Here is a 26,003-nt window from a genome sequence, read left to right as displayed (position 1 = left end):
GCAGCGGGGCCGAGGTCCGGGTCGAGGCCGCGTCCGCGGCGGGGTCGGGGCCGGGGTCGGGGGCGGGGCCGCGTCCTCGCGGGGCCCGGGGTCGGGGACGGCGAGACCGTGTCGGGGTCGCGTCCGCGCGGGGCCCGGGCCCGGGTCGGGGGCGGCGGGCCGGGGTCGGGGTCCGCGTCCGCGGTCCGCCCGCCCCGCCACCCGCGCACGTGCCGCCTGACAGGCCCCCCATAGGCTCCATACCTGCCACCGGAAGTGAGTGAGGAGGGCAGTATAGGCATTTCCTGTGACGCGAGCGCCTGGACTCCATTAGGCAGCAGCTGGGGGAAGAATCAACACACCAGGGAGCGGAGCGCAGCCACCGAGCGCCGAGGCGGCCGCTGCCTCCGCCGCCGCCCGCCGCCGCCGCCCGCCAGCGCCGGGGCTCAGCCCCGCGGCGGCCCCGCGCCCCCCGCCGCCGCCCGCCGACCCCGGCGCGCCCCCGCCCGCGCCTCCGAGCCGCCTGGGGGGGGAGGGGGGGAAGGCCCGGACCCTCCTGCTCCCCCTCCTCCTCCTCCTCCTCCTCCTCCTCGCCCTCCTCCCGCCCCTCCTCCCGCCCCGGCCCCGACCCCCCCCCCCCGCCCCCGGCCCCCTCGCCCCGACCCTCCCCCGGCCCCCGCCTCGCCCCGCCGGCTTCCCACCACGGCCTCTCTCGGCGAGGAAACTCTGGCCTCCGCTTCCTCCTCCTCCGACTCGGACGCCGGCGGAGCCTCCCCGCCCCCGCGGAAGAAACCCCGAGCCTCGGCGGCGGAGGGAGCAGGAGAGCCCGGGGCTTCGGCAGGCAGAGCAGGCCTCTCCCCTCCGTCCTCGTCGTCCTCGTCCTCGTCCTCGTCGTCGTCGTCCTCCTCCTCCTCCTCCTCCTCCGTGGTGGTGGTGGTGGGCCTGCCCCCGGCCGCGGCCCCCGCCGCCGCCCCCCACCGAAGTAGCGGCCACAGCCTGGTCAGCGGCGGCATCATGCAGGCCAACGGGGCAGGAGGAGGAGGAGGCGGCGGCGGCGGCGGCGGAGGGGGCGGCGGGGGCCAGGGACAGACCCAGGAGCTGGCCTGCCTGTCGGCCCAGAACGGGGAGTCGTCCCCGTCGTCGTCGTCGTCCGCGGGGGACCTGGCCCACGCCAACGGGCTGCTGCCTTCCGCCCCCTCCGCCGCCAGCAACAATAGCAACAGCCTCAACGTCAATAACGGGGTCCCCGGCGGGGCGGCCGCCGCCACCGCCGCCGCCTCGGCCGCCGCCGCGTCCTCGGCCACCCCGGAGCTGGGCAGCAGCCTCAAGAAGAAGAAGCGGCTCTCGCAGTCGGACGAGGATGTCATTCGGCTAATAGGACAGCACCTGAACGGCCTGGGGCTCAAGTAAGTGTCCTCTCCGGGCGGCCGGTGCGGACGGGCCGGTGGGGGGGGGGGGCGGGGGGGGAGGGAAGGGCAGGGGGGCTGCGCGAACGGGAGGGGGGCCGGGGACTCGTCTGTCGGTCCAGACAGATGCGGGAGTGTGTCCGGGTGCGGGGGGAGGGGCGGGCGGAAATAATGGACCTCGGAGGGTTTGTTTTTCGAGTGTATGTGAGAGGCGTCTTTGTGGGACAGCCCCCCGGTCCCCCCCCCCGCCCTGACGGACACCCCCGGGCAGAGCACCAGCCCGGGAGGACAGTCACCTACAAGTGTTCGCCGTGGCGGAGGGGCCGGGACGCTTGGGAGGGAGGCCGCGCAGGAAGCCTGGTGGGAGTGGACGAGTGGAACCCTGTTGTCATTTGAAGGCCCTTGTGTACGAGCAGGAGGCCTGCCACCAACTGCCCCAGGCCCCGGTTTCGGGCCCAGAAAGCCATTGCCTGTGAAAAAGGGACAGCTGATGTGCGGATTCGATGCGGGTGGCCTAAAGCTGGGTGAAGGTGGACAGCGACCTGGGCCACAACCCACCGGGCCGTGCGCACAAAGAAACCCTGCCCGGGTGGAAGGTGGGGTGGGTGGGGGTGCCCTGGACGGCCGGCCAGTTCCGCTTGGAAGCAGGGGCCCCAGTGAGCTCTGGGCCAGCCCAGCTGTGGTTCTGGATTCATAGATTTGTTGGGGGGTGGGGGGGCACTTTCTAGAAGTGACTTCAGTGTTCTGATTCTCTGGCATAACACACGGAGCTGAGCAAGAAAGCATCGAATCGTAAACACAAACATGTAAAGGAGAGAGTCTCAGGTATCGAACTGTCTGATGAAAGAAACTACATTTGATCAGTCTTTTCAGCTCACAAAGACAAACACGTCTTCGAAAGATTTCACTTTGTTCCCTGAGGAAAAGGATTAGTATGAAAACAGATTTTGTAAATGTGAACAGAGCGTGTTACTGAGACCAGAAGCAAGCTGACAGCAGCAGGAGGAAATAACTCGTGACTGTTTGGAACCTACACCATAGTAAATTTGCTATTTTTAGTAGAGCGAGAAAGAGAGTGATTTTTGATGCTGGATTTATTTTAATTTTAAAGAGTGACCTAGTAGAATTTCCGTGCGAACGTAATATCTGGATGTAAGGCCCTTCCTTCCCTAACCCAGGTCATCCCAATCACCTTATCTGGAGCTGACAGTTTCTGTCTTCTGAAACGTTGTAAGGTGGTTAGGTTAGTCCGTCCCTCCTGGGTCTTCGTTTATTTGACCCGTCTGTTACGGCACGTCCTTGGAGATTTCATACTTTGCTAAACTGCTGAGGAATTACGTGGTAAAAATCGGAAGAACTTAACTCTAATTCTGGTTTCAAGAAGGCCTTTAACTTGACATAAGCACAGGAAGGTGGCAGTTTAAAAATGCAAGTTTGGTGAGCCAAGCACATTGAAAAGCTCTTTCTTTCTTTCTTTCTCTTCATCGTGAACTTAGCTTGAAAACTTCCGCAACTGTTGTTATGGACGTTAGTGTATTTAGAAGGGTAAACCCTAAAGTTGGCCAGGTCTGTTTACACTGTATCTCTCCTGCAGCCAGACTGTTGATCTCCTCATGCAAGAGTCAGGATGTCGTTTAGAACATCCTTCTGCCACCAAATTCCGAAATCATGTCATGGAAGGAGACTGGGATAAGGTAAAGTAGGGCATATAGAGCTGTGTGACTGCTGCTAAAATTATATATTTGAATGTGCATCCGGTGACATTTCTGTTTTTCTTTTATACCAATTTTTGCAGGCAGAAAATGACCTGAATGAACTAAAGCCCTTAGTGCATTCTCCTCATGCTATTGTGGTAAGAGGCGCACTTGAAATCTCTCAAACGTTGTTGGGAATAATTGTGGTAAATACACTTTTGTTCTTAGTTTCACATTCATGCTTATTTTAGTAGGTTATTGATAATTGTAGGCTTCCGTTACCTATAAAAGATAAAGCCTAAAAATTGTTAAATTTTGCATAGTTAAGTTTGTAAACTGCGATGAGTGTTAATGATTTAAAGTTTTGAGTTTTATGTCTTGAAAATCGTGTTAAATGTCTTTAAAGTCATGTTTAATAGATGTGTCGTTTGAACCTAGTTTATAAATTAAGCTTCTACAGAATTGATCGAGAGGTGTTTGTGCTCTCGGTGCCATTAAGAACAGTTTTATGTGGAATCAAACATAAGTTCTACTTTTCCATTATCTATACTGAACGTACCAGCAAAGGGGATGTATCCTAAGTAGCTGGTACATTGTCTTTTTTTTTCTTTAATCTTTGGGAATAACAGTCCATTCAAGCCAACTCCTTCGGTGTGCTCACCATTTTCCATTCTTGCAGTCGTGTGAACTGACAGTGTCTGAGTTGGTCAGTGTATATTGGTCTGGTAGGGGGTTTGTGAGCAGATCTGACCACGGAGCTCGGCTCACGGGCCTTCTTTCCCTGACGAGGTCAACTTAGTAGTTAAACTGGTTAGCCTCTCTGCTCAGTCTTCAGGAATCTTTTATACTGAGAGGACCTTAATTCTTCTGTAGATGTCGGTGAGGGAGAGGAGGGGATAAGATGTTCTGAGTGCCTGTGATTGGAAACCATGGAGAATCAGCTGCAGGCTCCTGGCCTTTTAACTTCTAGCTGATTCATTTGTTGTCAAAAGCAGTTTCCTGTCTGGTGGGGGAGGGAAGGAGCACCAATAGGAAGTGAAGTAGGGAAACCAGCTGTTTGTTAAATATTAGTAAGTGACTACTGTTACCTTTGGTTGTTGTTTTTTTGTTGTTGTTGTTTTTTTAATTAGGCCAAACATTAATCTTTCTGCTTTTGTCTGTAAACCTAACAGGGTCTCTTATTTTTGTTTTTGGCGTGTGTGTGTGAATCTTAATTACAAAAGAGTTTTCAAATTCATGATATGATTTTATACGATAATATATATTCCTAGGGAATAGACTTAAGGCGAATTAAAGGTACAAAGTATGAACAAATGTGGATTAGTTTAAATTGATGATCTAGTATACATGTTTTTGCTTTCAGTAAATACTTAAATATTAAAATTTTTACTTTTGAATCAGATGATTGATAATAAAATGACTCGTGAAATAATCAGTTCCCTGTCAAATATTAAAAATGAAAACAGAAGTTAAACATCTATATTTAAGAGGGTTATAAATTTTCCAGCAGTTATAAGTTTTCCCCAGTCATTATGTTTGGGTTTTATCAAACAAACAAACAAACAAAACAACCAAGTATATTTTAATGGAGCAGTTCTCATAAGCGATTAGCTCTGGCAGAATGGAAGATAACCCTGAAATAAAGACAAAAAACATAAGTGTGTGAGTTTTGGGGAGATTGTTTGCCTTTTGTAAGCTTTGCTTCAAATTACATTTGTAATTTAGTAGTGAAATTTTACTAGGCTCACTTCCTATTTTTTTCTTATAGAAATGTGGGGCTTGTGTCTTGGATTTAGGGTATGACTGTCTCATTTGAAATCTTCCTTAGAAGCAACATGTAAACTCAGGAAAGGTAGTTGTAGATAATGAGGAGGAATCCTTTCTTTTTACAGCCTGTTCAGTCTGTAGAACATTCTAGGCTCTAATAAAAGATGAAGCTTAAATCTCTGGCTGAGCCTCACGCCATCAAACTTTTTAGGTATTTATACAAAGAGAAAGGTTCCAGGTTTAAGATCCAGTTCAGCATTTTATCACCCTTCGAGTCTGTGTTCGGATTTCCTCCTCTCCCCACTCAATCTCCAGAAAGATCATCTAATCCAAGCGTAGTTGTAATAATGCCATGGAACACAACATGGAGCTTTCTTTTAGCGTCATTATTCTTACTGTATGCCCAGACACGTTTGATGACTTAGTCTAGGCTAAAATTGTATTTTACTTTTTAAACTTTTCTTTCAAGTTTATGTATTTTGCGAGAGAGAGAGAGAGAGTAAGAGCATGTGGGAGGGGGAGAGAGAATCCCAAGCAGGCTCTGTGCAGAGCCCGACTTGGGGCTCAAACCCACAAAACCATGAGATCATGACCTGAGCCGAAATCAAGAGTCCGGCGCTTAACCCAACTGAGCCACCCAGGCGCCCCTATATTTTATTTTTTAAACTCAAATACTTTTATTTACCCGATCTACTCCCTGCCCGCCTGCACCCCCCAATACCATATTTTTAAATGCTTTCCAGTCAGATGATACCAGAAATAGCAGAATTTGCTCTGGACTTTCTGGAGAGTGAGCTCGTGAATCAACATTTTTCATTTTGGGTTCGAATATGGTTTGACATGTTTGGGGAGTTTGAGTTGGTAGTAGAGGCCAGTAGAATAGGAAACTCGGTCTAAAAGTTTTATGTATTTTTTTTTTATTTTTTTTTAAACGTTTTTATTTATTTTTGAGACAGAGAGAGACAGAGCATGAACGGGGCAGGGTCACAGAGAGAGGGAGACACAGAATCTGAAACAGGCTCCAGGCTCTGAGCTGTCAGCACAGAGCCCGACGCGGGGCTCGAACTCACGGACCGCGAGATCATGACCTGAGCCGAAGTCGGACGCTGAACCGACCAAGCCACCCAGGCGCCCCTAAAAGTTTTATGTATTTTTTAGTGTATAGAAATGTGCTTAAGAATAGTGTTCAAATGCTAATTGGAGGGACAGAGATTAACTAGTGTATTTTAAAGTTAAATAGGGAGGGGTTTTGAAAGCCATGGTTTAAATAGAATTCATTTCCCCTTTCCTCTGAGTCACGGTTTAATTGCTACGACTTGGTTATAACCTTATTCCAGAGTTAGTGAGAGGCACTCCTGAGTTAGCTAGGAGGCTGCCCGGGATAACCAGACTTCCTGTGCAACTTCGGGGTTTTCCTTCCCGTTGAATGGTGAGAGGAAAGAGTGAAGCAGCCCCGATACTGGGTGGGCCGGGGGGGGGGGTGGGGGGGGTGGTGGGGGACAGGGTTTACCACGTGGAGCTGTCCCTTATCCATTTCTTGCGTTAGATGGTAGAAGGGACAGAGACTCCCTGGGCGGAAGGGCTCTGAGAGATGATCAGAGGACAGAAATAATCTCTCACAGAGGTCCCCCTAGGAGCTGGGAGAAGACAGAAAGGGGAGCCTGTTTTCTTAGTCTCTTTCTTCATTTGAGAAGCTTGTGCTCTTAAAGCAAAAAAAAGTTAATAACGCTCTGTCTCCAGCTCAGCAAACTTTACTTTTGCCGAATTTTTAAAAACTTTTTTGGTAAATAATTAACATCATTTATGAATGATGTTAATTTTCTTGAACTTGTGTTTACAGTTTTGGGAAGTAAAACTGGGAAGTTTTTTGGGAAGTAAATTACAGTTGTACTCTTCATTCCTTCTCATACATGTCAAATACAAATCGAACTGATTTTTAGGAGAATAAATATTTTCTCTTCCAACCAAATCGCTCGCTGTGCTTGGCCAGCGGTGTGTCACTCGCCATGCCCGCCACCAGGGTTTGGTGCCCCTGCGAGGGTATTCTTTGTCTCAATCCGGATAGAAGGCCTCCTCGGGTAGTCTGTGCACTGCCTGTCTGGCGTGCCCCGTATGTACAGGGAATGCGTGTTCACACCGGCTTCTCCGACCACGTGCTCTGCCTGTGTCCTGTGCTGCCTCTGCCCCTCAGGAAGAGAGTAACATCGTATCGCAGGCTCTTGGTGGCAAGATAAAGGGGAAACCCCACTTGGGGCACTGTCCCTACCTACACTGAGCGGGGGTGTGCCTGGAACCTAATGATGGATACCCAGCAAGTAAAGATTCGCCCTGAGTGCTAAAAAGTAATTTTCTCCAAGTTTCCAATTGCTGAGAAAATTTATTGAAGAAATCAAGTACACATACTATTGGCCAGTTCCATGTGGCATTTAAATGAAAAATTTTGCCACTAAACAGGATTCTCAAGTTTAATTAGAAACACTACGTGAAATGAAACTTGTAACAGCAGATCGATAAATGGAAATCTACATTTCATAGAGGTTTTTTTTTTTTTCTTTCCAGAAGATAAAATGGTGAGAATATCCAGGATAACTTCAAATATAAAATTCTTTTGTTTTTAAGTTGTTCTTTTGGTTTTTGTCACCTGATGGAGTTCAAAGTATTTTTTTATTTGACACACAGAGGTTAGCTTTTGGCTCCATGAACAACACGCCTTGCAGGGCGTCTTGGTCCTCGTCTGTCTCTGAAGCATTCACTAGGCAGTCTGACTTTTAAGTGTAAAATTGGGTAAGGGTAAATTCTAGAGTTGTAGGAGCTCATGTTACAGTTTGAAATTTTTTTCATCGTTCTTCAGTTACAGGTTGAAGTTTTAGATGATCACCAAATATATGCAGTATGTCTTATAAACAATGTGTCTAAATGTAGGCCTAAGTGACAGGGTTTGTTTCGTTTACTTTTGCTAGAAACCATTTTTCTAAGCTTGTACGTACGCCTTTTTTCTGAATACTGCCTAATAGAAAACCGTGTAGGGGCGCCTATGGGTCAGTCGGTTAAGCGTCCGACTTCGGCTCAGGTCATGATCTCACGGTTCGTGGGTTAGAGCCCCGTGTCGGGCTCTGTGCTGACAGCTTGGAGCCTGGAGCCTGGAACCTGCTTGGATTCTGTGTCTCCCTCTCTTTCTGCCCCTCCCCTGCTTTGTGTCTCAAAAAAATAAATAAAACGTTAAAAAAAAAATTTTTTTTTAATGTAGGGAGGCTCATGGTACCCTTAACTCTGTGAAGAAATAATTTCACCACACCATTTTTGGGTAGCAGTATATAAATAATGTTTTCACAGTAAGCCTCTTACTGAAGAAGAAGAAACTATCGTTTGGTTTTTTCTTTTAAGCAGACTTAAAATCTTTGCCACCGAGTTCCTTGGGGTCTCGAATATGACCGATGTTTTCTGCACCTGTGGCATGCTCAGGCGCCACAGGCAGAGGTGACAGGAGAGCCCCTGTAAGCAGGGGTCTTCGACTGTAAAAGATTCTCACCTGGCTGCTCATAAGTGTCTCTTTTCCAGCTAATAATAGAGTAAAGGGACGTTAAAAAGAATTAGAACCAAACTCATTCCAGGAAAAACTAAATGTGAAAGTGCTTCGTAAAGCTGGGAGTGGTTTGTCATTTTGGGGGCAAAGAGCTGATAATTGTCTGCCTCCCAGTTCAGGGCTTCAAGAGCTCTGGTTGTTACCAGTCCCCAAATACAAAACTGGAATCCTTCTGCAGACTTTTCAGGTTAGCTTTTTTTCTTTTTTTTTTTTTTAAGTTTATTTACTTTGAGAGAAAGAGAACACGTGAGGGGCAGAAAGAGAGGGAGAAGGAATCCCAAGCAGGCTCCGCATTCAGTGCAGAGCCCAACTCAGGGTTCGAACTCACGAATTCCGAGCTCATGACCTGAGCTGAAAGCAAGAGTTGTGTGCTTAACCGACTGAGCCAGCCGGGCGCCCCTGCGTTGTACTTTTTAAATGATTCCTCTGAGAACCAGTTTTTCTGTCTTTTCCAAACTTGTTGCATAAACCCCCCTAATGCAATTACAAAAGTCAGGTGTTTAAAACAAATTTAGAATACTTGGAATAGTTCTGAATTTTCACAAAAGAAATAAAACTCTAGGTGAATGTTTTAAGGGCAGAGTTCGTGTTTCCCTGTGTTGATGCGATGGTCACTAATGGCCTTACCTGACCTGCGATTGTGCGTTGAAAGCAGAGTTTTATTAAGATGTGGAATTGCGCAGTCACATTTCATCTGCTGTGACTCTGTTAACCCGAAATGTTTGAGTCATCGTAAAGCTTTATGAAAAGTTATTTTCAAAGGGCATAGTAGAATGGTTTCTACTGTTCTGTTTAGGCACAAACATTTTCTGAAACTTCCATCAACTTTTTTCCCCTGACTGCTGCTTTCTGTCATGTCAGAGGATGAAGTTTTTGCTGCTGCAGCAGAAGTACCTGGAGTACCTGGAGGACGGCAAGGTCCTGGAGGCACTTCAAGTTCTGCGCTGCGAGTTGACGCCACTGAAATACAACACGGAGCGCATCCATGTTCTCAGCGGGTAAGGAGGCCCGGCCCGAGCCAGGCCGATGAAGGGGCCGCTAGGGCCAGCAGGGGGCCGCTCCCGAGTCCCTCTTCTTAACGGTGTGCCCGCATCTGAAGGTGGCTGAACTCTTGGACCGTGTTCGTCTGGATAAACTCACTCACGTGTCCGAGCTCTTGTTGTCCTCACGGGAGGCTCTGGGATCAGCCGCGCAAGAGGGTGAAAAACGAAGCGCGTGTTGCCATCTCGTGGTCTTGCAGGAAAGCCCTGTGGCACGACTGTCTGTGAAGACAGTAGGCAGCGAGGCTTCCGGTGCAAAGCCTCAGACGTTTCTGTTACCGTGTACCCGTCGCGTCCCGGGCCCTCGCCAGGCGCCCCACTTGAGCCTCGCGTCAGTCGTGTGCGTGTCGGGGGCTGTGGGGCTCGGATCTGGCCCCCCTTCTGTTCGCGCACACGCTCCGGGCCGCACCTTCAGGTGCCTTCTGTGCACGAGGCTCCCGCTTCCCCGCGCGTGTCTCTGGCCTGCCTGACGTCTTCGGGGTGTCTCCAGGGTGTGTCCGGTGAATGCTCACAGCGGAGTTCTCCAATCCGCTTGCCCCCTCCCCCCACCCCCGCTCTCACTTTCGTGCCTCTGTAAACGGTAAGACCGTCTACCCACTCGTCCGAACAAAGCCCAAGGTTCATCCTTGCAGGCGTTTAACCCTTTCACTCCGCTGTGTGTCGGCCTAACTCTAAAACATACCAGATCTGTCCAGTTCTCTCCGTCTCCACCATTTCTACCCTAGTTAGTCCAAACCAGCTCTCCTAGAACATTCCCGTACCCTCCTCACGAGTCCCACCGTATGTGTTCTTGCTCCTCTAACGGCACACGGTTCACGCAGCAGCTGGCTAGATACAGAAGTAAAACCGTACATTAAGTCATTTCTCTCCCTGTCTTAAAATCCAGAATCTCTGCTTAAGCCCACATGCTTGCTGGTCCTTCCCTGCCATCTTTCCCTTGATCCATTCGCTCCAGTGACACGAATGTTTTTTCTGTTCCTTAACTTGCCAGGCCACTTACACTGCCTGTTCCCTTTATCTTAGATGCTCTTCCCCTGATCTTTTCAGAGGAGCTACTAGTTGCTAGGGTCCCAGCCCAAATATCCTCTCCTAAAACCACCCCCCAGGCGTTCTCTGTCACATCGCTGTGCTTCATGTTTTTCTTCATAGCAGTTTTTATTATAGGACAGGGCCCCAGCATCCAGGACAGCATTGACAGATGATGAGTTTCCAGATACAAAATGATGGGTAAAAACGATGGACCCAGAGAGGTATAGGGTTCATTTTAGGGTTTTTGAGGAAAAAGGAAACAACGTCAGAGACGCGACGTAGCCAGTCCAGGATACAGCTAACACACCACCAAGAGCCGAGACCCAGACTCCGGCTTGACTGATTCTAGAGTCGCCGGTCCACACCCGCTGCCTCTTGAAATGGTGCTGCTGCTGGATGTCCTACAGTAGCTGACCGCTTCCTTCCTTCTGTTTACCTCTCCGATAGGGGGTCTGGTTTCTGTGTCAGCTAAAGAACATTCCCATGACGAGGTTTGTCTTGTCTGGTCACAGAACACGTAACTTTATCACATAGCCTTTATTCCAGAATGATCTTCATCCAGTGTGTCCCTTGAGTGTTTCACATAAGGAAATGGCCCAGAGATGGCCAGGTGTGGACTTGGCGTTCAGACCCATGGTTTCTTCCTCTCACCCTCTCCTTCCTTTCAGTTACACTCTGGTTTCCCATAAACAGGTTCATTTGAAACCTTAAAGTATAATGTGTATTTTCTTTTAATTTTTTTATTTTAGAGAGCAAGTCGGGGAGGGGCAGAGAGAGACTCCCGAGGGGGCTCCACACTGTCAGCGCAGAGCCCGATGCAAGGCTCGAACTCAGGAACTGTCAGATCATGACCTGAGTCAAAATCAAGTCGGACACTTAACCGACTGAGCCTCCCAGCAAAGTAGACAATTTTTCCATAAAATTATCGATGATAAATTTTACTCCCAAAAATTTATTTTAGAAACCAAAATTTTTGTGATATCCGGCTTTTTTTTATAGGGTATTTTGAGTCAAACCACTCATGCTATTAAAGTAGCTAAGACACTGTAGGCTAAATGGCAAGAGAGCGAGTAGGTCTGGTCCTGAGGATGAAGGGCCTAAGTTACTGGCTGCTAAGTACAGTTCAGAAGGAGAGGGGGCGGCACTCCTGTTAACTGGGAGGTCTCGGGTGTTTCTCTCATCATTCAGGAAGCTCTACCTCCATACCAAGTAGTGGACTGAGTACTTCAAGTACTCCCTCTTATTTAATCCTTACGTCCCTATTGAGTGCCCTTTTTCCAAGTGAGAGGAACAGGTCTGAGAGCATCGTCCCAGAGTAAAAGCAGGAGGAGGGTCCTTCGCTAGGTCTGGTCACTGTGTCCGAACCGTGCCTTCGCTTCCCTGACTTTCAAAGCCCGTTCTCGTGAGAGGAGCCAGAGGCAGGTCAGGGTCCCACTTCCGCGGGGCCCTCCTGTGTTCTCCAGAATCCGTGACTTGAGCGTTCACACCTCCTTTGGCACACATAGTGAGCCAGGAAACGCTTCCCAGGTTTCCTGCTTTGGGGGATCACGATACCTTTCACGGGATGACACGAGGGTGATTATCCAGTCGTTCCGTTTCTTGAGTGACGTCTGTGATCAGCTCTTGGAAGTGTGTTGTTGTTTAATTAACATCGTGTAAACTGAAGGGGTTTTTTGGAGTTTTGTTTTCCAACTGAGGAGCAGCTGAGTTAGCGTAGTATTTAAGAGCAACGTTTGCAGCTAAAAATGCCTGGGTTCACATCCCCTTCGTTTTTGCCTCTTACCTAAGCCAGTTCCTGAAGCTTTTCTGTGCCTTCCGTGCTTCGTCTGTACAAAGAACGCTAGCGCTTGCTTCATGCGGACTGCGGCGGGGTCGCGGCGGGCGTTAAATCAAGTAGTGCGTGGAGCGCCTGGAGCAGAGCCGGGCGCACAGGGAGAGCTGCCCGTGTGCCCTGGTGGATCGTAATAATCTGCCAGTGGATGACACCATCGTAACAGTTACCGCACATGCTGCTGTCGTACTGTATTACGTTGTAGTAATTCTGTCCAGGTGCCAAGTTGCATTAGTGAATTGGGTCCACTGAAGAGATTTCTTCTTGATGAGTTTTTCTTAGTGAAAATATAATCAATGTTTTCCAATTATGTTTAATCCGAAGCAAAGGGTTTGGTACTCACTGCTTTCCCTCTGTCGCATTTTTAGCTATCTGATGTGCAGCCATGCGGAAGACCTCCGGGCAAAAGCAGAATGGGAGGGCAAAGGAACGGCTTCCCGATCCAAACTGTTGGACAAACTTCAGAGTAAGAAGAGTCTTCGTTTTTGGTTTCTGTGTTTTCGCTTATGTTAGAAATAGATACTGAGAATTGATTAGGTAGCCTTGTGTCTAGACATACTCTTAGTGAGCAGTGAACGGTAATGTAGGGAAGAAGGGAAAATCCATCACGAAGCCCTTTAAACCAGAGGTTTCCAGACGGGGCCCTGGAGTCTGGGAGGTAGCTCACATCCTCAGGAGCCGTGGGGGGTGTGCGGTGCGGGTCCCAGAGCAGCTCTCCTCGCACCTGTGTTGCGCAGTCACGTTCCCGTTAAGATTTTCTTTGTGGGGGAAGTGCTGTGGTTCGAGAAAACGGACAAAAACCAGACCTTTAAATAACTGTTTTTCCTTTTTAAAGACTTTATTGTACTTTTTTTTTTTTTTTAAGTAAGTTCTACACCCAGCGTAGGGCTTGAACGCACGACCCCAAGATCAAGGGTCACGCGCTCCACCGACTAAGCCAGCCAGGAGCCACCAAACTACAAGTGTTTTAAATATTTTGTTGATTTCATTAGGAAGGCCCATATTTAATTGTTTTCCTCAATGTTATAGGTAACTTCCAAATTAGCAGAAGGGTTTTATTTTTGCCACAGTTTTATACATAAACGACCTCTTTGCCCTCTTGGATTTTAAATCCCTTTACTCTGTGTGTTGCACGTTGAGGTGCAGGAGTAAACATCCTAGGAATCGGGAAACCGTGTGGTCCGGGAGGTGTGAGGCACGGAAGGATTGGAATAGATTGGTGTCTGCATCAAAACACCAGTCCCCCTCCGTCTCTAGATTTCTAGATTTCCCTGCACGTGCGGTGACACTTAGTTCCCTCGGGCGCGTGGTCGTCTGTACATTTTCTTTCCATCACTGCCTTTTAGGGGGAGGGAGGTTGTTGGTGGTGGGTTTGTGTTTTGTTGTTGTTTTGCTTTTGCTTTTGTTTAGTTTTGGAAATTCACATATAAGTGAAAGCCCTCCTGGGGCACCTGGCCGGCTCAGTCAGGGAGCATGTGACCTCAACCTCGGGATCAAGGGTTTGAGCCCTCCTTTGGGCGTGGAGCCTAACTTAATAAATGAATAAAGTTTTTAAAAATTGTTTAAAAAAAAAATACAAGTTAAAGCCTTCCCGTCTGTCCCGTTTTGCGGCAGCGCCCCCGTAGCCGCTGACAAATACTGATGAAGCCCACATTCTGTCGCACCGCCCGCCACTGCTCTGTTCAGGGGGCCTGAATTATCGGGTCAGGGCCAGTGCAGCAGAGAGCGAGCAAATGTCTTCGATAAAAGGTTATACTGCCTTGGTGTTTTAACATTTACTTTTATTTCTTGTTTTAAAAATATCTTCTCCTGAAGCCTACTTACCGCCATCGGTGATGCTTCCCCCTCGGCGTTTACAGACTCTCCTGCGGCAGGCGGTGGAGCTACAAAGGGATCGGTGCCTATATCACAATACCAAACTTGATAATAACCTAGATTCTGTGTCTCTGCTCATAGATCATGTTTGCAGTAGGTAAGAGAACAACTTCTTATGTTCTGGAGTAGGCTAACATCTTACAGACTCAGTACGAACTTTGTTAAAATGTTTTCTTTTTTGGAGTTTTGTCCTGTCACGGTGAAACCATTTGTCTCTGGTACCGCGTTCATGTTCAAGAGTGGAGCTGGGATTACCGAGGCTGACGTTTCCAGAGAAACGTGCAGGTGTTTATGTAGTGACCCTCAGCTGGAGAGCGTGCTTTCCTCCTCTTGTCTGTGGGCGGGTCGCTGATCTTCGGTGTCCAGCCCTCCCGGTGAGGGCTTGTGAGTGGTGTCGGGTGGGGAGGCCACTGACCCTAGTGTTGGCCATCCTTGGAGGCCAGGACTCTCTTTCTGGATGCTGTCGCTATTTTAACAGTGGCCCCAATTATTTCCTGCCCATAAAGATCATGGAAATACTTTGTTCCTAACGGTAGGTCTGCTTTTTAGTAGAACCTGGCCCCTGAACTAAACATGGTTGGAGTAACAGGTGTTAACTTTCTGGTTTGGGTTTGTTGCTGTGTCTGTCCAAATACGTAGTTTAACCTGTAGGGATTGAGCCTCCACTTTTGATATTAGGAGTATTTTGACTGAAACTGTCCCTACTATTTTAATGACGATCTCCAAATTAAAGCAGAGCTCAGGGCGCGTGGGTGGCTAGGTCGGTTAAGCGTCCGACTTCGGCTCAGGTCATGATCTCGCGGTTTGTGAGTTTGAGCCCTGCATCGGGCTCTGTGCTGACAGCTCAGAGCCTGGAGCCTGCTTCAGATTCTGTGTCTCCCCCTCTCTCTGCCCTTCCCGTGCTCATGCTCTGTCTCTCTCTGTCTCTCAATAATAAATAAACGTTAAAAAAAAAAAAAAAAAATTTTTTTTTTTTTTTTTTTTTTTTTTTTTTTTTTTTTTTTTTTTTTTTAAAGCTGAGCTCTAATTTTTAAGACACTGAAGAACAGGGGCGTCTGGGGGCTCAGTTGTGTAAGGCATCCACCTCCTGATCTCAGCTCAGGTCATGATCTCCCGGTTCGTGGGTTTAAGCCCCGCATTGGGCTCTGTTGCTGACCGTGCAGATCCTGCTTGGGGCTCTCTCTCCCTCTCTGCCCCTCCCCCACTCGCACACGTGTATTCTCTCTCTCTTTCTCTCTCTCAGTAAATAAGGTGCTAAAGAACGAATCTGGAAATATTTCAGGCTTCAGGAGGGAGACGATCTGGGTCTGGTGAACCAAACACGAACAGCTGTGCTGTGCGTGCCCAGTTTGTTTTGCCAAAGGCCCCTGCAGAAGCCCCGGTGCGGGCAGGTGGGGCCAGAGTGCGGATGGCGACGGGCTTTGGGTCCAGGAACCCGAACGTTGGTGCGCGTGGTCCAGGCACGCACAGAGCGCTTTGTGTGTGGCTCGGTGTTGCCTCCCCTCCCCAGATGCAGTAGAAACAGGAGGCTGACGGTTGGCCTTCACCTAGCGGATAATGACTTGGTGTGTGTCTTAAACTTGCTGAAAGTGATGGATTAGAGTCCTTTTTTTTTTTCCCGTTTTACTGTTTAATGTTGTTCTTTAACTTCGAATTTCTAAATCTTTCAATTGAAAAGAGGTAGGAGATTATAGTTAAAAAGCGACATGGTTTCATCCTTCGCAGCTCCTGTGGGGAATGTGAGACCAGCGTTAAAACTAAGGCAATTGTGAAGCCAGGCCTTTCTGAGATTTAATTTATTGCTGAATATTGCATGAATTTGTTGCTGGCAGAATGCTATTTGCGGTGGCCTTTATGGTTTAAGAGGTGTCGGTGGGTGAAGGGCTTGCCTTCCTGTGCGGAAACTCAAATCTATGAGCACGGGACCTGCGTTTTTCTTAATGTCTGTAGTAGGACCTGTGAAAGTAAATGGTGGAAAATGTTTAGTCTGACTTTGTCTTGCCCTCAGATCGGGGGTCAGGCTCTTAGAACCTGCGTAGAAAGCACTCCTGAAGTTTTTCGTGGGAGTGAAAGTTCATGCTCTTCAGAACTCACCGTCGATTGGAAGGTCTCCCCTGTAGTCTTTTAAAATCAAAATAAAACTTTGACTCCGTGCTTCTACTACTTACCATTGTGCACGCCAGGCACACACAGCTGCCTCAGAGTCTACTGCTGAAGATAATCCCCTGCTGTGCAGTCACACTGTCTGTGTCCTTCGCTCTTCAGAGTTCTGCAGCCAGCACAGCCCCGTAACTGTCACAGATGTTGGTGACGAGCGGTTTCTTTTTTCAACCCAGTGACTGCTTTGCGGACTCTTGGGGTTCACTGCTGGCTGCCGCTCGTTACCTGTGCTTTGTTAACTGTGTTCCAGACGGTTTCTTGTGTCATCCCGCCTTCCTCCTCTGGCTCCTAACGGTGCCCGGGTCCAGGCAAGGGCTGCAGAATTCATCTCCTAAGCCTTGGACCTTAATACAGTTGTGCTTGTTGCTCGAGTATCTTAAATGCAGCACGTCCAAAGTGGACTTCCCTCTCCTCTTCCTGTCCCTGAAGAGTCTGCTCTTCCTCTTAACTTCCCTGTCTCAGTGAAGGGCTCCCGTCTGCCCAGATTCTCCCAGCCAGAACACTGGGAGTCAGCCTAGAGGGACATTCAGGGGTGCGTTTGAACGGCACCGGGGAGGGATGCGTCAGGCATAACGCTGGGATACACGTCTTTACGGTGAGCTGTTCCTTTGTTGCTGAACTAGGAGAGGAAAACCTGGATTTGATTTAATTCCTACTATTCCCCTCTCATCTAGAGGTCTTCAAATGAAATTTCGCTGTCTTTTATTACCTACTCTACTCCCTTGGGGAAATAAGATTAGCATTGGAACTAGAAAACTGTATTCTCATAAATTAAATCTTAGCATTGAAATCTAAATACCAGCTTTTCTTTCTTCTCTCTGGAGGACAGAGAATTGATTATGAATAAATGAACGGGAACTTGTAGAAATCTTCATCAGCACTGAAGAGTTTTCTTTAGATCATGTATTATTTGTATCTGTGACAGTGAATGCATATTTTTGGTTAAATTGGTGGGGTTTTTCACCAGCATCCAGTGGAAGGATGTTTCCATAGATAACTTTGTAAGTATCGAGTTTTTAGTAAAAGATTATTATGAAATATTTATAGAAACTTAAAATGTGAAGATTCAGTTTGATTAAAATGCTATACTACTCACTTTTACTTGGGAAGGTGCTATTTTTAACACCGTCTTAAATTTCTTTTTTAAATTTTTTGAACATTTATTTATTTTTTGAGAGACAGAGTGAGCAGGGTGGGGGCAGAGAGAGAGCGACACAGAATCCCAAGCAGGCTCCAGGCTCCGAGCTGTCAGCACAGAGCCCTATCTGGGGGTCGAACCCACGAACTGTGAGATTATGACCTGAGCTGAAGTTGTACGCTCAACCCACTGAGCCACCCAGGTGCCCCAACACCATCTTAAATTTTAAATCTACTTGAAAACTAAGTCCTCAACTTTCACTTGTGTACATCTAAAATTAGGCTGTTAATAAACTGAGGGCTGTTTTTCAGAAATTATTTAACGATAAAAATAATGACAATTTAAATACTACTATAATGACTGTCGGTAGTAGACTGGATGATTTGTGCCCTAAATTCTTACTATGAATTGGTCCTTTCTCAAGAACATTTTATTGCTCTGATTTTAGATCTGTCATTTCACTGATTATGGGATCAATCTTACCCATTTGAATTATTGTGTATTTTATGCCTAAATATAAAGTGTTTCTCACTGAGTAAAAGACATCACTCTCAATTACTACCCATAAAGGGGGGGGAAGCACTGTTGATATTGAAACTACCTACTTGACTGGAATTTTATCCAACAGTGTCTTGAAAAATGCAACTTAAAAAATGATAATTGAAAGAAAACTGGTCTTGGAGAGTGAGCCATAGGTTTAAATCCTAATTCAGTTATCGGTCTGTGAGACTCGTTATTTGTCCTCTGAGCCTTACGAAGATGGAGATGTTTACTTGCCTTGCAAGCTGGTCTTGAGAATTAGCAGTACTATATATGAAGTACGCAACAGTGCAGGGCATCTAGAAAGTGCCTACTAAATGTCAGCTGGTATCGATTATGTTTTAGATATAGAATAACAGTTTAATATTAAAGCAACTTATAGACAACCCTAAAGTTTAAAGCAGCCTGCCGAGAGTCAAGTGCTACGGTAGATGGTCATTGTGTGCAGAAAAAGAATGTTAACTTGGTTTTAAATCTAGATTACTTTTCAGGCTGGCGAACTGATAAAAATATATTTTTAGATTATAGATTCGTTGGGTAAAAAAATAGGGAAAACCATTTTTCCAGACAGACTTAGAAGGTCATCAAGTCACAGGGATGAACGGTACAGCACAGGTAACACAGTCCGTGTATAACACACCTGTTGCGGTGATAACAATGGTTGAGGCACCGCCACACGCCTGAAAGACATTTACTATCATAATGTCAGGTGTACTTGAGTTAAGAAAAGTTTCTCCACTAATGTGTAACTTTTTTATAATCTTACAGAGACCGTTACAGGGCCGTACTGCCCCCAAAGTAGTCACTAATTTATATGTGACCACTTAAACGTAAAGAAACTAAAATTAAAACTCAAGTTCCTCAGCTATGCCAGCCGCATGTCACGTGGCCGGGAGCCCCAAGTGGCCAGGCTCCGCGACTGGTGGGCTGGGTCCAGAGCCTTGCCAGGTTAGCTCAGGAAGCTGTCCGAGGTGCTGCTGCGGAGGTTGGAAAATGTCAAGAGAGTTTAAAAATGGTTCAGAAGGTGCTTAGAACAGTCATTCTTGTGGTAACTTCCTCCTCTTTAGGTTGGTGATTGTAGAAGTCTCTGCCCTTAGTCTAGAACAATCACTGCCGCCCCTGAGGTGCCCGCCAGAGCGTCAGGCGCCATCTCCCCACCCTGCCTTCATGGCCTCGTTCTTGGACTCCACCCTTGCGTACGGAGTTTCAGGAGGCATGTCCCCTTCCCTCTAAGTTTATGGTTGGAAAAATTGAGACTCGCATTAAAGGGGTTGCCCGCTTTCTGGGAAACTACCTGATACGTGGCCAGCCGCTGCAGCCCTTCCTGGACACCGCACTTCCTGCTCCCCCCAGCGGGGTATTAGTATTAGTGGTCACTCGTGAGTATCTGTTGTGTTCCAGGATCCTGAGATGTTTTTCTCATCTTCGGCAGAACCCTGTTAAGTATAGATGAATCCCATTTTATAGATGAGGGAATGGAGGCCTAGAGGAGGTCAGTGACCTGCCAGACACGACAGCTTGTGACCCAGACTCTCCGATGCCTGTCGTCCTTCCTTTTGTCAGCATACATCCTTCCCGATGCCGGCCCGCTCACACAAACTTGAACACCTGATTGTTAATTTTTATTCATAGGAGTTGACTTAATCAGACCAAAAAATTCTCTGATGGATACATACTTTTACTCTTTTTTCAATCTTGAGAACGGGGGTAAAAAGAAAAACTTGTGCGTTGAAGGAGACTCTGGATTACTGATTTCCCCTGAGATGGCCTTGGCTGATGTCATTATAATCTTTTTCTACGTACTATGGAAACTTGATTCTCCAGATTTATAAGGACATTGATAACTCGTTTGTAAAGTTTCTGATCTCCACGCGGTTCTATCACTTTTTCGTTGTTCTTATTCTACTCTGCTTTGAACGAAGAATTACTTGTGGACCTCTCTGTTTTAGGAGACAGTTCCCGTGTTACACTCAGCAGATCCTTACGGAGCATTGTAATGAAGTGTGGTTCTGTAAATTCTCGAACGATGGCACTAAACTAGCAACAGGATCAAAAGATACGACCGTTATCATATGGCACGTTGATCTGGTATGTACTTTGCTGCGGGGGGGGGGGGGGGGTTAGATGACAGAAAGGTAATCAGTGATCGAATCGACTGATTGTCAGTGAAGTGTACACACGTAAATGAGTTCTAAGCATTCTCCTGCCGTTCTTGTCGCGTCTTCCCTCTTGCTGTGCTGTCTAGATGATGCGCGTACACCAACACTTCGTGCGCGTTACGTGCCGGCACTGAGTCCGTGCACGCGAGATCTGGCTTCATCCTCTGCCCACACCTCTTGCTTCCGTGTGAGGAAACTGAGGTGGAAGTTAAGTGCCCAGGCTCTCAGAGCTCGTAAGTGGCGGAGTTAGGCTCAGATCCAGGAAGAGTTTCACTCCAGACCCACTGCTCTCAATGCCCCCTGCCGGTTTGTGTGTTAATATTTGATTTCCGGATTGGTACGGCATCCACTGTGTCACAAGTTAGGAGAAGACTTGTTACCATTTTGCCTTCCGAATCTCTTTTTTTAATTTAATTATTTTTGAGAGAGAAAGAGCACAAGTCAGGGAGGGGCAGAGAGAGAGGGAGAGAGAATCCCAGGCAGGCTCTGCGCTGTCAGTGCAGTCTGACACGGGACTCGAACTCATAAACCGTGAGATCAGGACCTGAGCCGAAATCCAGAGTTGGATGCTTAACTGACGGGGCCACCCGGGTGCCTCTAGAAGGAAATATTTTAAAAAAAAAGAAGCAGGGGTGCCTGACTGGCTCAGTCCGTAGCACGTGCAACTCTTGATCTCAGGGTTGTGAGTTCAAGCCCTGCGTTGGGCTTGGAGTTTATTACTTTAAAACAAAATCAAATTGGAGAACACACCTCGAGATTTGTGTACCTACTATGTGCTGTGAATGATGAAAGGTAAACAAGGCCTACCCTTTGCGATAAAGCAGGCGTTCTCGTTTTGTACCATGTACTACTCTGGAGGGACCCCCCCCCCCCCAATAACATTTTTAAATGCATGAACCAGAACATATAGGAAGCCCAAGTATGCTGAAATAGAGTTGTCAAGATAGTATAGAAACAGATACAGTATAATAACGTGGTGCTTTTTTATTAACACATTAAACAAGTTCTAGCAAGAGAGCTAACAAGTATCAGATTTGAAGTAGTGATGGGCGTCAGTGTTTCAAGATACCTGCAACAAGTAACGTGCTGTGAAAATATTTGAGATTTCTGTTAACCGTCACCTTATCCTTCCTAATACTCAGTATGTGAATGTCCCTCGTGTATCACCTGATGCCGCCTTGTTAATTGCCTTCATTCAAGATTGAAGGAAATACTGAATTTTGGCCTGCGGTTAGTGAAAATAAAGATGTGCACTTGTCCCATTCAAGTTCAGAGACCCCCGTTTCTGTTCCTGAATGACTCCTCGCAGACCACAGGTGAAGGAAGTTTCATGCAATATGTACAAAGGGTCACAGAAGCGCAGGCCTGCCGCTCAGGTGAGCGCACCTAGTCTGACCTTGATGTGCACAACATCGAGGGAGACAGGAAGGGGCATTTTGGGGCGAGAGGGACCTTACCTTGCCCTCCCCCACCTTCAAATAAGAGAATAGGGTGAGTCAGGCAAAGAGTGGGAAATCAGATTAGGAAAATAGCGTGGGGTCTAGTCTCAGCCTTTGAGTGCCATTCCAAGGAGTCGCATTTCAGCAGTTATTTGCAACATGGTCTGGAAAGAAAGCATATCAGGCTGTGCTTTATTATGTTTTCTTTTGGCAACGACGTGTAGCAGCTCCCACCGTTTGGCACCTGTTTTCTGAGCACGTGCTGTACGCGAGGCCTTCTTGCAGGTCATGGTCGTACAGTGTGATTGTTCTATACTGGGTGCTACAGGGCCTCAAAGAAGAAACGCCCCTGGAGCTGGAGAGCAAGGGCAGAGTAAGACGAGTAAGTCTTCGGAGAAGACGGAGTAAACGGTTACTTAGACAAGCTAGTTACTACTGGCCCCCAGGTACAGGAGGACATGGCTGGCATCCGGGCAGTTCCGGGAAGAGGCTACGCTGCGGACTAGGAGACGAGGCTCATGATGTACGGAGCAGCCAGTCGAGGAGGATCTTGTGCACTTTGCTGGGGACTTCGGGCCTTCATGCTGGTATCACCCAGGGTGCTGTTGCCAGGACAGGAGTTCCACGTGAAGGGCTTTTGTAGCCAGAGTAGCTTGGGACATGCAGAATTCATGCTTTTGTTCCAATTTGAAATGCAGTGGATTTTAGAGTTTAGCACGATGGTATTCTATGTCAAGTACTGTCTGAAAAACTTGTAAGAAAGTTGGTGATCTTCTTGAGTGTGTGTGTGTGTGTTTTAATAGATAGAAAAAAGAATACGTAGGGACCTTTGAGGTTTGAGTTGGTGTGATTCCAGTGCCTAATTTCTTTTGACAGGTTTTCTTACCTTTGCCCCCCAAAAAACACTTTACTCATTTCCCCACCCAAAATCTAAAGCAGAGTTCAGTGGATTCCAAGAACATGATATTTCCACTTGAAACAGGTTAGTATAGAGACGCTGTGCTCGTAATGACCTAGTATTAATATCCCCATTGATGTTTTGCGCTTTTTTTTTTCAGGATTAATTAATGTGCATGAAACAATTCGTTTTTTAGTTACATACTTCTAAAGTAGTTTGTCATCAGTTTAGAAGTGAATCTTTGTGTAGATACGAAGGACCGCCATGAATGAGAGTTTCTTGCTGGAAGATCCTGAGCCGGTCCAAAAGCCTAGACTTCCCTGTTAAATTATGCCGGAGACTCTCTGTTTTTGTACAGATCCCCACGCCTGTTAGCCTTCTCCCAGAGAGGAATCACAGGCAGTCATAGTGTTACCTAGTTAGTTTTGTCAGACAACGGCGGTTTGGATAAGGCGATTGGATAAATGCTAGACTTAAGGTCCAGTGAAGAAACAAAGTACATTAAACACATCCATTTGTCAGCTACATTTCTGGAAAAATCTCCCAACCTGTTTTTATCGGAGTAGTTTATCAGACCCATCCCTAACTACTTTTGGGTCCTCGCCGTTGGAATCCTGCAGGCTTGATACTGGTCTCTATCTTTGACCAAACCTAAAACTGAACTCCTTGCTTCCTGCCCCCGTTTCCTGTTCCCACAACAAAAATGTACAGGTCGTCCCATTCTGTTGTGTGTGACCTCTTTCGGTCCAGACTTTTGTTTGGATGGCCTGTCTTAACTGTTAATGGCTGTGGTGTCAGCTCTTTATGAGTGTATGTTTCCTCTGTCCGTTCGTTCAGATTCACCTTCCACGTCCTCCTAGAGCCAGATGTTACATCCCGTAGTCCCCATCCTAAGCCAGATGTCACGTCCCATAGCCCCCGGTTTAAAACTTGTTGGCGGCTCTCCTCTCACCCTTAGCCCGAAGTGAAGGTGCCCACTCTTCAGCCCTGTCACTCGCCACCTCCCCTCTCACGGCGCAGTCCCTCCCACTCGGCTCACGCTAGGGCCCGGGCAGGGGCAGGCCTTGCACATTCACAGACTTTGCGCCCTTCCCTGTACCGTGGGGGCGAGGGGGGGTGGTAACCTTGGAGACTGATGAGGGTTACAGAGGCGCTGTTGCCAAACGGTGCTCGTCCTGCCCAGCCACAGCCAGAAGCTCAGAAGACCGTGGCCACTCTTCAGTTGTCACACAGAGAGGTGGCGGCTCCGCTCATGCGCGTGGACTCAGAGGAGACTTGTCCACGGTCATGACGGCATTAGATATAGTAGCCAGAAACATGGAAACAGTCCCGTGTTGGTCAGCTGACAAGTGGGCACACGGGGTCTGACGTGTCCACAAATGGAGGATTTATCAGGGAGAAGGAACAGAATGCTGACCCCAGCTGCAACACAGATGGGCTCTGGAAACACCACGCAGACGCACAGAGTGAAAGAGGCCGATCGCAGAGGACGCCATATTGGACGGCTCCACTTGTACGAAACGTCCAGAATAGGCAGATCCAGAGAGACAGGAGTGGCTGCCAGGGGAGGCGGGTGGGGGCAGTAACGGCCGATGAGTACGGGGCTTCTTTGTGAGGCCACAGAATGTTCTAGATTCACTAGGTCATATACTTTGAGAGGGTGGTACCTAAGTCGTGTCTCAAGAAAACAGTTTTCAAAAATGAAAACGTAGCTGTGACGACACCTGCTTTCGGTGTCCCTGAGAGCGTCACCAGGTAACGGCATGTGTCCTTATGTTGGCCTCTGGCACACGGGGCCTGGTGCGTGGTGGGTGCTTACTGGATGTTGCCGTGTGGACGTGTCTTTATGAAGCAAGCTGTTTGGGGTTCAGCTGGGAGGTTGGTGAAACCTGTGGAAACTTCCTCAGAGTGAATTACGTTCTCAGAGTATACCCTCGCAGCTCATTGAAGTAGGACATGGACTCTGGAGACTCTAACCAAGTGGCCTCTTTCCCCCTTAGGACACACACCTGCTAAAACTGCTTAAGACGTTAGAAGGACACGCGTACGGCGTTTCTTACATTGCGTGGAGTCCGGATGACAACTATCTTGTTGCGTGTGGCCCAGACGACTGCTCTGAACTCTGGCTCTGGAACGTACAGGTGAGCGCATTCCGTCCCTGCTTCGGCCCTTAAGGAAAGCCGTTCCGCACATCCACACACTCGAAACTTGACTCTCCCGTAGAGCAGAGCCATTCGGCCCCCTTGGCAAAGAGAATCCATCGGATGGAGCCCAGGTGTCCGAATGTATAAAGCTAAATACCATGCTGAGCATCATAGAGTTTTGAAAAGAAAGAGGAATGAGTATCTTCAGGAATGGTGGACTTGACGCTGTTGGCTGTCGGACTCTCCCCACCCACCCCAACCCCGCCCTCCCCAGGGGATGCCCTGTGGTTTCATAGTTTGATGTACACGGAACTGCCTTGTGACAGCCTCCCTGCGGGGGTCAGACTTCTCACCTGGCGGCCACACCATTGTCCCCTGGCCTGTGTTTGGTGTTCTCATCTAATCTGGGAAACAAAGGAAGTTTCAGCTCTTAGTAGTAAGCGCTCTGTTACTGTCTCTAAATGAAAACTTGGCCTTTATCTAGGGTCCCATTTTTTAAAAATTAGCATTAAGTTCCCGCCATTAATTTTGTACTATGTTTGGGAAACCTTATAGTTACAATTTGAGGGTTGTTTTGGTTTTTTTAACTTCCTTCTGCAAGATGGCTGGTTCGATGCTATTCTTTTCACTTTCCTGACGCGAGGCCAGAACGTGGTCCGGGCTGTGGTTTGAATGTAAAAATGCGAGTTGATGAGCTAGGCCTGGGAGTCCGGGGGCCTAGAAGTGAGTTGGTTTTTAATGAGAGAGTGGAGCTCAAACTCTGCAGAAGTGTGCACAGGGGGTACCCCTGAAGGTGACGGGCCACACTCTCGCTCTGCTGCTGCCCCAGGCGGTTCTCTCACTGCTCACTTGCTATTCATGTGTGAGACCCCACTTTCTTAAGGAAAACGTTCAAAAGTGGAGGAATACAGCGGTGACCTGGGCCCAGCACCCTGGATTCAGCAGTTAACATTCCGTACATTCTGTGTGGACACGTGTGTGCTCACGCATGAGGACGTGCATACACACTCACATAGACCTCCACATCCAAAACGTTTGGAAGGAAATAACACGTAGGATGTTTTATCCCAAATATTTAAGCACGTACCTGCTACAAAATAACGTTCTCCCATATAACACGCGCTCCCGTCTTAACCTGACGTTAGCTATAATTAATCCTCTAATGTCTAACATTCGTTTCATGATCAGACACGCCCAGTGCCCTGCTAGTGTCTTCGTGCCATTTTTATCAAACCAGTATGCACGCAGCGTGTGTTCGGGACCCCGTTCAGGGAGCGGCAAGGCACAGGAGAGTCCGTGGCTTTCTCAGCAAAACAGGCCT

The 26,003-nt window shown here is 47.9% G+C and overlaps 1 protein-coding gene across 2 annotated transcripts in view; it reads left to right on the top strand.

Moving 5' to 3' along the window:
* The first annotated feature begins 599 nt into the window (after positions 1–599).
* The window catches only part of WDR26 (WD repeat domain 26), a 39,942-nt gene continuing 14,538 nt past the window's right edge, over positions 600–26,003 (top strand). The window contains exons 1-8 of one of the 2 annotated variants that reach the window (XM_030302799.1): positions 600–1,385; positions 2,980–3,079; positions 3,181–3,285; positions 9,291–9,427; positions 12,698–12,795; positions 14,145–14,301; positions 19,992–20,130; positions 24,539–24,679. In XM_030302799.1, the coding sequence (XP_030158659.1) occupies positions 994–1,385; positions 2,980–3,079; positions 3,181–3,285; positions 9,291–9,427; positions 12,698–12,795; positions 14,145–14,301; positions 19,992–20,130; positions 24,539–24,679 (1,269 nt within the window). In that variant the 5' untranslated portion in view covers positions 600–993. The remainder of the gene's footprint in view (positions 1,386–2,979; positions 3,080–3,180; positions 3,286–9,290; positions 9,428–12,697; positions 12,796–14,144; positions 14,302–19,991; positions 20,131–24,538; positions 24,680–26,003) is intronic. The other variant, XM_030302798.1, reaches the window with a different exon arrangement.

This window comes from Lynx canadensis, chromosome F1 (assembly GCF_007474595.2).
Source record: "Lynx canadensis isolate LIC74 chromosome F1, mLynCan4.pri.v2, whole genome shotgun sequence".
NCBI lineage: Eukaryota > Metazoa > Chordata > Mammalia > Carnivora > Felidae > Lynx > Lynx canadensis.
This window is presented reverse-complemented; position numbering and strand designations above follow the sequence as displayed.